This window comes from Scyliorhinus canicula, chromosome 25 (assembly GCF_902713615.1).
Source record: "Scyliorhinus canicula chromosome 25, sScyCan1.1, whole genome shotgun sequence".
NCBI lineage: Eukaryota > Metazoa > Chordata > Chondrichthyes > Carcharhiniformes > Scyliorhinidae > Scyliorhinus > Scyliorhinus canicula.
In genome coordinates this window covers 179,196-193,564 of record NC_052170.1, presented here as the reverse complement: position 1 = coordinate 193,564, position 14,369 = coordinate 179,196, and the positions used below count along the sequence as shown (strand labels likewise).

General features: G+C 48.0%; 1 protein-coding gene across 3 annotated transcripts in view; it reads right to left on the bottom strand.

Annotated features, from left to right (window-relative positions):
* The window catches only part of LOC119957158 (calponin-1-like), a 102,939-nt gene that overhangs the window by 13,338 nt on the left and 75,232 nt on the right, over positions 1-14,369 (bottom strand). For all 3 annotated transcript variants that reach the window (XM_038784936.1, XM_038784938.1, XM_038784937.1), the window contains 2 exons: positions 3,409-3,546; positions 3,192-3,308 (listed from right to left, as the gene is read on the bottom strand). In XM_038784936.1, the coding sequence (XP_038640864.1) occupies positions 3,192-3,308; positions 3,409-3,546 (255 nt within the window). The remainder of the gene's footprint in view (positions 1-3,191; positions 3,309-3,408; positions 3,547-14,369) is intronic.

Sequence of the window (14,369 nt, the reverse complement as noted above, 5' to 3'; positions counted from 1 at the left end):
CTCAGGGGTGGGGGCGGATGTTCTTGCCTTCACATCCTTAAAAGCCAGGAGGTGAAAATTACTCAACAGAAAATCCTCCTCACCACCCAAGGCATCATCCTGGATGGAAGGCTTAATATCGGTCTGGCACCTGGAGAAAGTCAAATAAACCGTCAGAGGCTCAGTGGGGAGGTTCTTGCAGAAATTCAGGCCATTCATTTCTTTCTTTAAGGATCTGGACGTATTAGAGGGTTTGGGGAGGGGGAGGTTTCATAGATTTCATAGAACTTACAGGGCAAGAGGCCATTCAGCCCATCGAGTCTGCACCGGCTCTTGAAAAGAGCACCCTACTTAAGCCCCATGCCTCCACCCTATCCCCTTTATCCCCGTAACCCAGTAACCCCACCTAACCTTTTTGGATACTAAGAGCAATTTAGCATGGCCAATCCACCTAACCTGCTCATCTTTGGACTGTGGGAGGAAACTGGAGCACCTGGAGGAAACACGAGGAGAATGTGCGACTCCGCACAGACAGTGACCCAAGCTGGGAATCGAACCTGGGACCCTGGAGCTGTGAAGCAACTGTGCTAACCACTGTGCTACCGTGCTGGAGGTTAGTATTAGGTTGTTTATGAAAGTTATATTGTGTGTATATTTTTGGCTATATTGTATATTGTTTATATTTGATAATTCAATAAAATCTTTATTTAAAAAAAATAAGCTGGAGTCGGCCATTTTGCCCCTTGAGCCTACTCCATCATTCAGTTAGATCATGGCTAATTGGATTATGGTCTTAACTCTACTTTGCTACCTGATTCCCTTGGAGAGCAAATATCTGCCTAAGCCGGCCTTGAATATATTCAATTGACCCAGTCTCTGCTCTCTCTGGATTACAGAATTCCAAAGTAAACGAGCATTGAGAGAATAAATTCCTCCTCTGTCTTAAATGGAAGACCCATTATTTTCAGACTATGTCCCCAGTTTGATATTTGCCCACAAGAGGAAACATCCTCTCAGCTTGTCAAGCCCCTCAAACATTGTGTTACAATAAGGTCACCTAATTCTTCTACTACTGCTCAGTTATGGTGATCATGAAACTACCAGATTGTTGTAAAAAAAAACTGGTTCATTAACATCCTTTAAGGAAGGAAATATATCATCTTTATCTGGTCTGGTGTACCATGGGATTATGCTTGACTATTAAGTGCCCCCTGAATTGGCCTAGTAAGCTACTCAGTTGTATTAAACAGCTAAAGTCTTATCACCATCTTAGTCTCTCCGTCCCCTCTTGGCAATCATTTTGAGCATCTCGTCTTTTTCAAATTCTGTCATGTCTCTCATTTAAAATCCTTCTTCTCTCCCACCCACTGTGGAGCATGGCACGTTACTCAGAGATACCGTGACTCTTCTCAGTCAGCTTGGCAACTTAAAATCCGTGATGATTTTGACATCGATTTCAATTTATAAAGCTCTTTCCTCTGCAGAATTCCGCCCAAAATTGTCAGTCGCATTGGAACATTCTGTGAGAACTTTCAATGCAGTATCATACTCGGCATTACATTTTCTGATTGGCTTGAAGTGAGGTCCGGAGGTGAAGTGTGGCAGGGCTGCATCCTCTCTGCTCGTCACCATTGACTGGGTCATATGTCAAACAACGTCACACTGTCTCAAGGGAAATCAGTGGACCATCTTCATATTGGAGGGCCTCAACGTTGCAGTTAATCCTGCTGCCATTTCTTCAAGATACACTCACAAAGAACAAAGTAAAGTACAGCACAAGAACAGGCCCTTCGGCCCTCCAAGCCTGCGCCGACCATGCTGCCCGTCTAAACTAAAATCTTCTACGCTTCCGGGGTCCGTATCCCTCTATTCCCATCCAATTCATGTATTTGTCAAAATGCCCCTTAAACGTCACTATCGTCCCTGCTTCCACCACCTCCGGCAGCGAGTTCCAGGCACCCACTACCCCCTGTGTTTAAAAAAAAAACTTGCCTCGTACATCTCTAAACCTATGCCCCCTAGTAATTGACCCCTCTACCCTGGGAAAAAGTCTCTGACTATCCACTCTGTCTATGCCCCTCAAATCTGACAAATTCAGCATGTATGCAAAACAGACTAATCTGCACATCAACAAGTAGAAAGCACAAGTTAAGGGTGTCAACGTGCCAGTAGAACCTCAAATTACCATCGATGGAGAAGTGCTAGAGTATGGCGAGGACTTCACGTACCCCGGGACCCTTATCAGAAATGACACTGATGCTAATAAGGACATCAAGGCCCGGCTTAATAAAGCTAGAGGAAGTCCAAACCCTTCTGTATGGATCTGGATGCTGGTGGGTAGTGAAGACCGACATGGGCAAGGTCAACGCCTTTCATAATAGTTGCCTACATAAGATATGTAACATCTACTGGCTAAAAATATTTTTTAAGGAGTACCTGTACAAGAACACTGGCTGCTAAAGCATTGCCCTTGAGATCAGGAAGTGCTGGATATGGGCTAAGAGTGTCCCAAGAGTGATTATTGAAGGTTGTCCTCAGATGGACATCAGCTGCAAAACTGGTATACAGACAGGCAAGAAAAACATGGCGTAGGACTGTGGTGACCGAACTGGAGAGATGGGGCGAAACACAAACAGGGTCGGATGGAGGAACAGTCTTATGTCCCACCTGGGACGAGAAGGATAGCTAACTTTCCTTTAAGTTCACTGCCTTCCTATCCTCCATAAGTCTCTCCCTCCAAATAAATTCCAATGTGCAGTGCAATGGCCCCTCCCTCCAGTGTGGAACATAGAACATACAGTGCAGGAGGCCATTCGGCCCATCAAGTCCGCACCGACCAACTTAAGCCCTCACTTCCACCCTATCCCCATAACCCAATAACCCCATTTAAGCTTTGAACAGTAAGGGGCAATTTTAGCATGTCCAATCCACCTAACCTGCACATCTTTGGACTGTGGGAGGAAACCTGAGCACCCGGAGGAAACCCACGCACACACGGGGAGAACATGCAGACTCCACACAGTGACCCAGCGGGGAATCGAACCTGGGACCCTGGCACTGTGAAGCACAATGCTAACCACTGTGCTAACCTCTGTGCTACCGTGCTGCCCTTAAGTGAAGTGAAGCGAGTGAAGTGTCCCCTCACTTGAGAAGTGCCCTTCCCTGCAGGTTCTCCAGCAGTGGCCCCTTCCTGTGGCTGAGTCTGTTCATACCTGGAGTCCAATGATATTCTGCCCTGCTTTCAGTGTTTCGCTATTAAAAACGCGTTGCTGTTTTTCTGCATATTTCACACCGATGTCTGATCTTGTATAGTAGCCTTTTGTTTTTGCCTGTGTGGAATAAAAACTTCACTTTTTCTCGTGTTGAGTGAGTTTGACAATCTATCAAATAATGAGTTGAAATTGTGATAGTTACAACAGAAACACTCACCATGCTAGCCAGGGCCATGAGTGTTGTCTGAACTTGGGTCAGGTTACAGTTTTCATATAAATCATTGGCTTCAAAGCTGTCATGAAGTTTCACCCCATATTTTATGATTGCTTTAATAAAGTTCCCGATGTTCTCCAGCTGTGGATAAAGAGCAAACATCAGCACTACAAACAATTCCCATTCCGAGCAACTGGCTGCTTCTTACTGTACCAGGTTAGGCCTTGAGAATTAGGGCAACTTGTAGAGAAATGGGCTTTCTGAGGATATTTGAGTTTTTGAAGCTATTGGGCCCAGGCTAGTTGGTTAGGCTATTTTGAAATATATAGGATGATAGAACAATATAGCTTGCAAAGAGTCGGAGTGGGTTAGCTCAAATGGCTGGATGGCTGGTTCACGATGCTAACAGCAGAGCTTCCCATTCCAACTGAGGTTATTTATGAAGGCCTCGCCTTCTCAACCTTGCCCCTCGCCTGGGTGTGGTGACCCTAACCAGCCAGTTCTCTCTCAATAGGGGAGAGCAGCCTATGGCCCTCTGGGACTATGCCGACATTTACATTTGTATAGCGTGCAAATCAAATCCTCGCCACAATGTTTGCGGTTAATAGCCAGGAAATATTTATTTTCCCAGAGAAACATCGATCCTGAGGAAAATGCTGAGACAGGTGGTCGGCATGGGTTAATTGTACTTTATAGGAAAATGGCATGTTACTGGGAAAATATCTCTTGTTATGTGAATACTTTGGTAGTTAGCTGGGGCTAGTTTAAAGTTATGAAAGTTACTGACTATGTAGCTGGAGCTACTTGAAATTCTGTGGATTAGTTTTGCCAGTTAACTGGGGCAGTGAACAATCTGCTGATACTTTGCTTGGTTTCCTTTGGGGATCGGAGAGGCTCTTGATTGGTCCAGTGATTGGCACTTCTCCCTGAAAGTTGTGTGTTTCTTCCAGTGGCTGTTTAGGTGCCTTTCCTCAACCTAAGTGCCGATGTCCCCTCTAAACCTGCCTTGTTGGAATAAATCTTCGTAGCCAATCCGGATAATACGAGGCCTGAACTCAGAAAACATTCTCAAACAAAGGATAAAAAACATTCAGTCAGGAACTTGTATTCAAAACCCCTGCTGGCTTTGATTACTGTGTAGAGACTGATCCAGCCTTCTACCATTATTGGTCTGTCCAGCCTTTTTTTTTCTTTCATCGCTCATCCCAAACGGCCCTGAGTAAGTGGTGGTGAATAAAAATGAAATGAAAATCGCTTATTGTCACGAGTAGGCTTCAATGAAGTTACTGTGAAAAGCCCCTAGTCGCCACATTCCGGCGCCTGTTCACTGTTCGCTACAGCCCACTGTTGGTACACCGACAGTGCGATTAGGAGGGGAGTTTGAATATTTTGGCCCAACAAAAGTGAATAAATGGCATCATAGTTCCAAGTCAGAATGGTGCATGGCTTGGAGAGGAACTGTTCGGTGGTGGTGTTCCCACTGCCTACCTCTTGTAGATTAGGAAAATTTAATTGGCAGAGGTAACCATGAGGAAGAATTTATAGTGTATTCAGGCCAGTTTCCTCAAACAATATGTTGTGGATGCAACCAGTGTTGAGGCTGTTTTTGATCTGGTAATGTGGCAGGTTTGATAAACAATCTTGGAGTAAACAATCCCCTTGGAAGCAGTGGCCTAGTGGTATTGTTGCTGGACGAGTAATCTGGGGACCCGGCGTCGAATCCCACCACAGTAGATGGTGGAATTTAAACTCAATAAAATATACCAGTGGCAAGTAACATTCGCATCACACGAGTATGATGGCGCCGAGGACCCAAGTTCAATACCGGCCCTGGGTCACTGCCTGTGTGGAGTTTGCACATTCTCCCTGCGTCTGCGTGGGTCTCACCTCCACAACCCAAAGATGTGCAGGGTAGGTGGATTGGCCACACTAATTTGCCCCTTAATTGGAAAAAAAAATTAAGTACTCTAATTTTATTTTTTTTAAAGTGTCAGGCAATGGCCATCTCTGACAAGAGAGGATCTAACCATTGCCCCTTGACATTGAATGGCATTGTCATAATATCCACTCATATATATCATGAGATGCAGACAGGCAGTGATTGACACACAGGATAACCAATGAACACACATGACACAGAACAACCAATCACCAGACAGGACACCACCACTATAAAACCCACAGGGCATTAAGGCTCTCTCTCTCTCACAGGACACAGCTAGAGAGATAGTCGCAGTGCACAGGCCAATGAACATCATCACCATGTGATAGAGAGCTAGTCTGGCCAAGCCAGTAGGAGGTTATCAGTGAGGTTAATAGAGTGTCAACCCACAGCAGATTATGTACAGCAATCAGCAGGTTCAATAAATCAGTGTTGGACCATCTCCTATGTCGGAAGCCTGTTTCTCGTTGTACTGCATCCAGTTGCAGTTGATGTTAGACTAACATAGATAACACATCAGGCATTACCATCGCTGAATCCCCCACTAACAAGATCCTGGGGGTCACCATTGATCAGAAAATGAACTGGACGAGCCACATTAATACTGTGGTAACCAGAGTAGGTCAAAGGCTAGGAATCCTAAGGCTAGTAACGCACCTCCTGATTCGCCAAAACCTGTCCAACATCTACAAGGCGCAAGTCAGGAGTGTGATGGAATACTCTCCACAACTGGATACCATAATCTACACCATAATCCCAGCCAAGCTCATATCAAAGTTCCAAAACCTAGGACTTAGCTCTCCACTCTGCAACTGGATCCTCGATTTTCTGACCAACAGACCACAATCAGTAAGAATGAACAACAACACCTCCTCCACAATAGTCCTCAATACCGGGGCCCCGCAAGGCTGCGTACTTAGCCCCCTACTCTACTCCCTGTAGAGTCACCTCCCACCCGGCTTACTCACTCTTCCAACTTCTTCCATCGGGCAGGAGATACAGAAGTCTGAGAACGCGCACGAACAGACTCAAAAACAGCTTCTTCCCCACTGTCGCCAGACTCCTAAATAACCCTCTTGTGGACTGACCTCATTAACACTACACCCTGTATGCTTCTTCCGATGCCAGTGCTGGTTTAGCACACTGGGCTAAATCGCTGGCTTTGAAAGCAGACCAAGGCAGGCCAGCAGCACGGTTCGATTCCCGTACCGGCCTCCCCGAACAGGCGCTGGAATGTGGCGACTAGCGGCTTTTCACAGTAACTTCTTTTGAAGCCTACTCGTGACAATAAGCAATTTTCATTTTTAATTTATGTAGTTACATTGTATACCTTGTGTTGCCATATTATGGATTTTCTTTTACTCCCTTTTCTTCCCATGTACTGAATGATCTGTTGAGCTGCTCTAAGAAAAATACTTTTCACTGTCCCTCGGTACACGTGACAGTAAACAATTCCAATCCAATCCAATCCATAGCAAGAACATCCTTCCTCAGTTAAGGACACCAAAACTGCACACAATACTCCAGGTGTGGCCTCACCAATGCCCTGTACAATTGCAGTAAAACATCCCTATTCCGAAACTCAAATCCTCTCACTGTGAAGGCCAACATACATTTGCCTTCTTTACTGCCTGCTGTACCTGTGCGCTTACTTTCAGCGACTGATGCACGAGGACACCAAGATCTCGCTGAGTATCCACCTCTCTCAATTTACATCCATTCAAATAATAATCTGCCTTCCTATTTGTGATAGACACAGACATAGACATAGTCATAGAATTTGCAGTGCAGAAGGAGGCCATTCGACCTATCGGGTCTACACTGGCCCTTGGAAAGAGCACCCTACCTCAGCCCACACTTCCACCCTATCCCTGTAACCCAGTAACATTTTTGGACACAATGCCAGACAGTTTAGCATGACCATATTACAGAGAAGGAGGTGCACCCCCCCCCCCCCCCCCCCCCCCCACAGGCCACCCCTGGACCCTTCAACGCCGAGATCCCGCTGGCTCAGAGGATGTTAGAACGCGACGGCAGGACTCGGCTTTTTGGTGACGGCCCCTCGGCCCATCTGGGGCGGAGAATCAGCGCACCAGCCCGTGCCGGAGAGTTGGCGCATACCCTGACCCGCGCCGACCGTGCCGGCCCCAGTGGCGCCGATTCTCTGTGGAAAATCGCGTCCCGGCATCGGGGCGGCGTGGCGCGATTCGCACGGCCCACCGCCGATTCTCCGACGGGGGGGGGGGTGAGAGAATTCCACCCAAGGTAAATAGTCAACACCTTTTCCCAAAGGGGAGTCTAAAACTAGAGGGCATAGATTTAAGGTGAGACGGGAGAGATACAAAAAGGTCCAGAGGGGTAATTTTTACACACAAGGTGGTAAGTGTCTGGAACGAGCTGCCAGAGGCAGTGGTAGAGGAGGGTACAATTTTAAAATGCATTTAGACAGATATATGGGAAAGGTGGGTATAGAGGGATATGGGCCAAATGTGGGCAATTGGGACTAGCTTAGTGGTAAAAACTGGGCGGTATGGACAAGTTGGGCTGAAGGGTCTGTTTCCTTGCTCTAAACCTCTATGACTCTAAGCGATATAGGATCAGTAGACAACATCGACTGCACTGCCCTCATCCAGCTTCTTGGTTACCACTTCAAAAATCTCAATCAAATCCGTGAGACATGATTTCCACTCACAAAGTCATGCTGACCGTCCCTAATCAGTCCTTGCCTCTCTAAATGCCTGTAGATTCCTGTCTCTCAGAATACCTTCTCACAATTTACCCAGCACAGACGTTAGGCTCACCGGTCTGTAGTTCCCAGGCTTTTCCCTGTGGCCCTTCTTAAACAAGGGCACAACATTTGCCACTCCCAATCTTCAGGCACCTCGCCTGTGGTTATCAACAATTCAAATATCTGTCAGTGGACCCGCAATTTCCTCCCTAGCCTCCCACAATGTCCTGGGATACATTTCATCAGGTCCCGGAGATTTATCTGCCTTGATACACTTTCAGAAGGCATAGAATCTATGTGGGTAGAGTAGAGGAATCGCAAAGGTAAAAAGAACCTGATGGGAGTTATGTACAGGCTCCCTAGCAGCAGTCAGGATGTGGGGCAGAAAATAAATCAGGAGATAAAAAGCATATAAGAAAGACAATATTACAATAATCATGGGGGACCTCAATATGCAGGTGGACTGGGAAAATTAGGTTGGTAGCAGATCCCAAGAAAAATAATTTGTGGAATGTCTAAGAGATGTCTATTCGGTGCAGCTTGTGACAGAGCCTACTAGGGAACAGGCAATTCTGGATTTGGTGATGTGTACTGAAGCAGACTTGATTAGGGAACTTAAGGTGAAGTAACCCTCATAGGACATTGCCTATAATATAGAATTTACCCTGCAGTTTGAGAGGGAGAAGCTGCAATCAGACGTAACGGTATTACAATTAAATAAGGGTAACTACAAAGACATGAGGGAGGAGCTGGCCAGAGTTGATTGGAGAAGGAGCCGAGCAGGGAAGGCAGTTGAACAGCAATGGCAGGAGTTTCTGGGGGTTATTCGGGAGGCACAACAGAAATTCATCCCAAGGAGGAAGAGACATGCAAAGGGGAGGACAAGGCATTCATGGCTGACGTGGGATGTAAAGGACAGCATAAAAGCAAAAGAAAAAGCAGACAAAGTGGTGAGGACTAGTGAGCAGTCAGAAGATTGGGAAGCCTTTAAAAGCGAGTAGAGGGCAACTAAAAAAGCAATAAGGGGGGAGCAGATGAAGTATGAGTGCAAGCTAGCTAGTAATATAAATGAAGATAGGAAGTTTTTTTCAATATATAAAAGGTAAGAGAGAAGCAAGAAAGGACATTGGACCATTTTAAAATTAGGGTGGGGAAGTAGAATTGGCGACATGGAAATGGCAGAGGAACTGAATAGTTACTTTTCATCAGTTGTCCTGGTGCAAATCACCAGTGGCATACCAGAACTTCAAAAGAATCAGGGGCAGAGGTGAGTGTAGTGACCATCGCTAAGGAGAAGGGGAAAGTGAAAGGTCTGAAGATGGCTAAATCACCTGGACCAGATGGACTACACCCCAGGGTTCTAAAGGAGATAGCCCAGCAGATGTGGAGGCATTAGTGATTGATCTTTCAGGAATCACTAGAGGCAGAGAGGGTGCCAGAGAACTGGAAATGGCTAATGTAACACCGCTGTTTAAGAAGGGAGGGAGGCAGAAGACGGGAAATTATAGGCCGGTTAGCCTGACTTCGGTCATTGGTAAGATTTTAGAGTCCATTATTAAAGATCAGTGTCCACGCCAGCTCACTGGTCGATGGAGCAATGGGTCGAGTACCTGGATGAGAAGTTCACCCGGCATCACAAGGAGTGTACAGAAGATGTGACCCAGATGATAGCCTCGATTAAGGAGGTGGTTGACCGGGTGGAGGAGAAAACGACGACCCAGGGACAGGAGATTCTAAAGCTGCAGGAGCTGGCGACTGAACGAGAGGAGGAGTCCACTGCAATGGCTTTGGAAATTAGCATACTGCAGGCCAGACAGAAACGACTGCTGGATAAAGTGGAAGACTTGGAGAACCAGTTTAGCAGGCAAAATATCCGAATCATCGGGCTGCCAGAGGGGAAGGAGGGATCAGATGCGGCAAGATGTTGCAGGAGATGGTCGGGGCCGGTGTGTTTGACAAGCGGCTGGAGGTGGACCGGGCACATAGGGTGCTCGTACGTAAGCCCCAGGGACGTGAGCCCCCGAGGGCCATGGTGGTGAGGCTACATCGATTCCTCGACAAGGAGCGGATCATGAAGTGGGCCAGGCAGACAAAACGGTACATGTGGGAAGAATCAGAGATCCGGGTGTACCAAGACTGGGGACTAGAACTCACAAAGAGGAGAGCAAGTTTCAACAAAGTTAAGGCGGCCCTGTTTGAGAAAGACATTAAATTTGGACTGTTATACCCGGCGCGTCTTTGGGCGACCTCTGAGAACTAGGAGCTGTGCTTCAATTCTCCGGAACAAAAACAAAGAAAAAGAAAAAAGAAAAAAACAAAAAAGAGAGAGATAGCACCCTCCACAAACCCATGTACACAGTTCTCCCTCCCCCCAATCCCCCCCCCCCCCCCCCCCCCCCCCCCCCCCCCGGTTGCTGCTGCTGTCAGCCTATTTCCCTACCGTTCCGCCAGGAAGTCCAGGAAAGACTGCCACCGCCTGAAAAACCCTTGTACTGATCCCCTCAGGGCAAATTTCACCCTCTCCAATTTAATAAACCCCGCCATATCAGAGATCCAGGCCTCCACGCTTGGGGGCCTCGCATCCTTCCATTGGAGCAAGATCCTCCGCCGGGCTACTAGGGACGCAAAGGCCAGAACACCGGCCTCTTTCGCCTCCTGCACTCCCGGCTCCACTGCAACCCCAAAAATTGCGAGTCCCCAGCCTGGCTCGACCCTGGATCCCACCACCCTCGACACTGTCCTTGCTACCCCCTTCCAAAACTCCCCCAATGCTTGGCACGCCCAAAATATATGGGCGTGGTTCGCTGGGCTCCCCGAGCACCTAGCACATCTGTGCTCGCCCCCGAAAAACCAGCTCATCCTCGACCCAGTCATGTGGGCCCTATGCAGCACCTTGAACTGTATGAGGCTAAGCCTCGCACAGGAAGAGGAGGAATTCACTCTCTCCAGGGCATCCACCCACGTCCCCTCCTCAATCTCCTCACCCAGCTCCTCTTCCCATTTACCCTTCAGTTCCTCCACCGAGGCCTCGTCTACCTCCTGCATTACACGGTATATGTCCGAAATCCTCCCTCCTCCGACCCACACCCCCGAGAGCACCCTGTCCCGTACCCCACGTGGGGGCAGCAAGGGGAACCCCTCCATCTGCCGCCTGGCACGTGGTTACTTTAATAAAGACAATAATCTGGCTTAAGGACACTAAAAGTATGGACTCTTAAATTCTAACTGGTGGGCTGAGTTTGAGGGACGGGATGGAGTGGCGGGGAGGAGAGAAACATGGTTCTGTGTTCTGCTTTGTCTTGTTTAAAACTTTTAATTCTGCGAGTTAAGTTGTGATGTTCGGGAAGAAAAGGGTTTGGGTGTTTTATTTTTTAAAAAAAAATGTTTTTCTCTCTTTTCTTTTCTCTCGTCTTCTGTAATTTGATTTTGATTTATTCTCTGTAACAAAGATGGTTGATTCTTGCATGCATAATTTTGATTAAGCTGCTTGGAGCTTCTTCTATTGTGTTTGATTCTCTTTGAAAGTGATGTGACTGATAAGAATCGGTCAAAGGGGGAGGGGTAGAACCTGGCAATCTGGTGTAGCGAGTTTTAAACTCAAACTGTGGGGGTCTGAGTTGGGGGAGGAGACAGGATGGCGGGATGGTGAGAAAAATGGTTCTGTGTTTTGCTATGTCTTGTTTAAAATTTTGGTCTTTTAATTCTGTTGGTATCAAGATACCCCTCAATACTTCCCCGGACCCTCCTACACACCTCCTCATCAGCCAGCATCCCCACATCCAGGCGCCAGAGCGGGCGCTGGTCCCGCGCCTCCCCCATCTCCAGATCAACCCAGTGCGGAGCATGGTCTGAAATCGCTATGGCCGAATACTCGGCATCCTGCACCTTCGGGATCAATCCCCTGCCCAGGACCAAAAAATCTATTCGGGAATAAACCCTATGGACATGAGAGAAAAAGGAATACTCCCGCGCTCTCGGCCTCCCAAACCTCCAGGGATCCACCCCTCCCATCTGGTCCATAAACCCCCTCAGCACTTTGGCCGTCGCCGGTCTCCTACCCGTCCTTGAACTGGACCGGTCCAGTGGGGGATCCAGCACTGTGTTAAAGTCTCCCCCCATGATCAGGCCCCCTGCCTCCAGGTCCGGAATGCGGCCCAACAAGCGCCTCATGAAGCCAGCATCATCCCAATTCGGGGCATATACATTAACCAGCACCACCTGTATTCTCAGGTATGTATTATGTATTCTCATGTATTTTCTTGTATTTTCTTGAATTCTGTTTAATTCCCTTTTCTTCCCATGTACTGAATGATATGTTGAGCTGCTTGCAGAAAAATACTTTTCACTGTACCTCGGTACACGTGACAATAAACAAATCCAATCCAATCCAATCCAACCTTCTCTCCCTGCAGCCTACCCTTCACCATAATATATCTGCCCTCCTTGTCCGACACCACCTCAGCCGTCTCGAACGCCACCCTCTTCCCCACCAGAATCGCCACCCCCCGGTTCTTCGCGTCCAATCCTGAGTGAAAAACCTGCCCCACCCACCCCTCCCTCAGACGAACCTGGTCCGCCACCTTCAGGTGGGTCTCCTGGAGCATAGCCACGTCTGCCTTCAGCCCCTTCAGATGAGAAAATACCCTAGTTCTCTTAACCGGCCCATTCAGCCCCCTGGTCTTTTAATTCTGGGAGTTAAGTTGCGATGTTCGGGGAGAAAAGGGTTCAGGTGTTTTACTATTTTTTTTCTCTTTCCTCTCTTCTTGTGTGATTTGATTTTGATTTACTGCTTTATGTGTCATATCACAGAGGGAAGAACGTTTAAGATGCCATGGACTGTTTTAGTTTCCACAAGAAGGATGGTTGATTCTTGTGTGCGTAATTTCACTTAAGCTGCTTGAAGCTTCTTCCTTTGTGTTGGATTCTGTTTGAAGGTGATGGGACTGAGAAGAATTGGTTAAAGGGGGAGGGGTTTGCCTCTTTGGCTGTGCATTGGGAGAGGGTATGTTTGCTTTTTGGGATTGTTGTTACTGTGTTGAGTGCTTGTTTTATTGCTCGGTGTGATAGAATCTGGCAGTCGGCAGGCTTTCTGACGCCAGAGGGTGGGAGACGCTGAGCTAGCTGGATAGCTGGTTCACAGGAGCAAAGTGGGGGGAGAGCTGAGGAAAGACAAAGTGAGGGGGGGGGGGGGTGGGCTGGAGAGGGGGGGGGGGGGGTACTGCTGATGGGTAAGGGACAGTTAGGAGTTTGGAGATGGAGATCAGATGGCAGTCACCACCGAGGGGCGGATCAAGTGAGGTGCGGAACACGGGCTAGGAGCTGGCCTGGGAAAGGTCATGGTTGACCGACAGGGGAGGGGGGCATTTATATGCCCCTAACCAGACTGGTTACATGGAATATTCGTGGACTGAACGGGCCGGTTAAGAGAGCTCGTGTGTTTGCACACCTGAGACAGTTAAAAGCGGACGTGGCTATGCTACAGGAGACACACTTGAAGCTGGGAGACCAAATTAGATTAAAGAAGGGATGGGTTGGGCAAGTGTTTCACTCAGGACTGGACTTTAAAACAAGGGGGGTGGCTATCCTGATTAATAAAAGGGTGACATTCGAGGTGGGGAGGATAGAGGTAGACCCGGGAGGCAGATTTATTATAGTTAGCGGGAAGCTAGAGGGAATGGCAGTGGTGCTGGTGAATATATATGCCCCAAACTGGGATGATGTCGCCTTTATCAGGAAGGTGCTGGGGAAGATCCCAGACCTTCACTCGGTCATGGGGGGTGACTTTAATAAGGTCCTGGACCCGAGGCTGGACCGGTCGAGTGCTAGGTTGGGGAAGCTATCAGCAATGGAAAAGGAACTGCGGGGGTTCATGGAGCGCATGGGAGGGGTGGATCCGTGGAGATTTGAGAGACCAAGGAGCAGGGAATATTCATTCTACTCCCATGTACATAAGGCGTACTCCAGGATAGATTTCTTCGTGCCAGATAAAATACTGCTAGCAGGGGTTGAGGACACTGAGTACTCAGCAATTGTGGTCTCAGATCACGCACCACACTGGATAGACCTCCGGGCAGACAGGGGAATGCCCCAGCGCCCACAGTGGAGACTCGATACAGGGCTGTTAGCGGATGAGGAGATCTGTGAGCGAGTGAGAGAGGCCATTTGGGGGTACATAAAGATCAATGACAGGGGAGAGACTGCAGCTGGGGTGGTCTGGGAGACACTGAAAGAGGCCATTTGAGCAGAATGTATTTCGATTCGAGCACACAGGGATAAAACTGAGCTGTCGGAGCT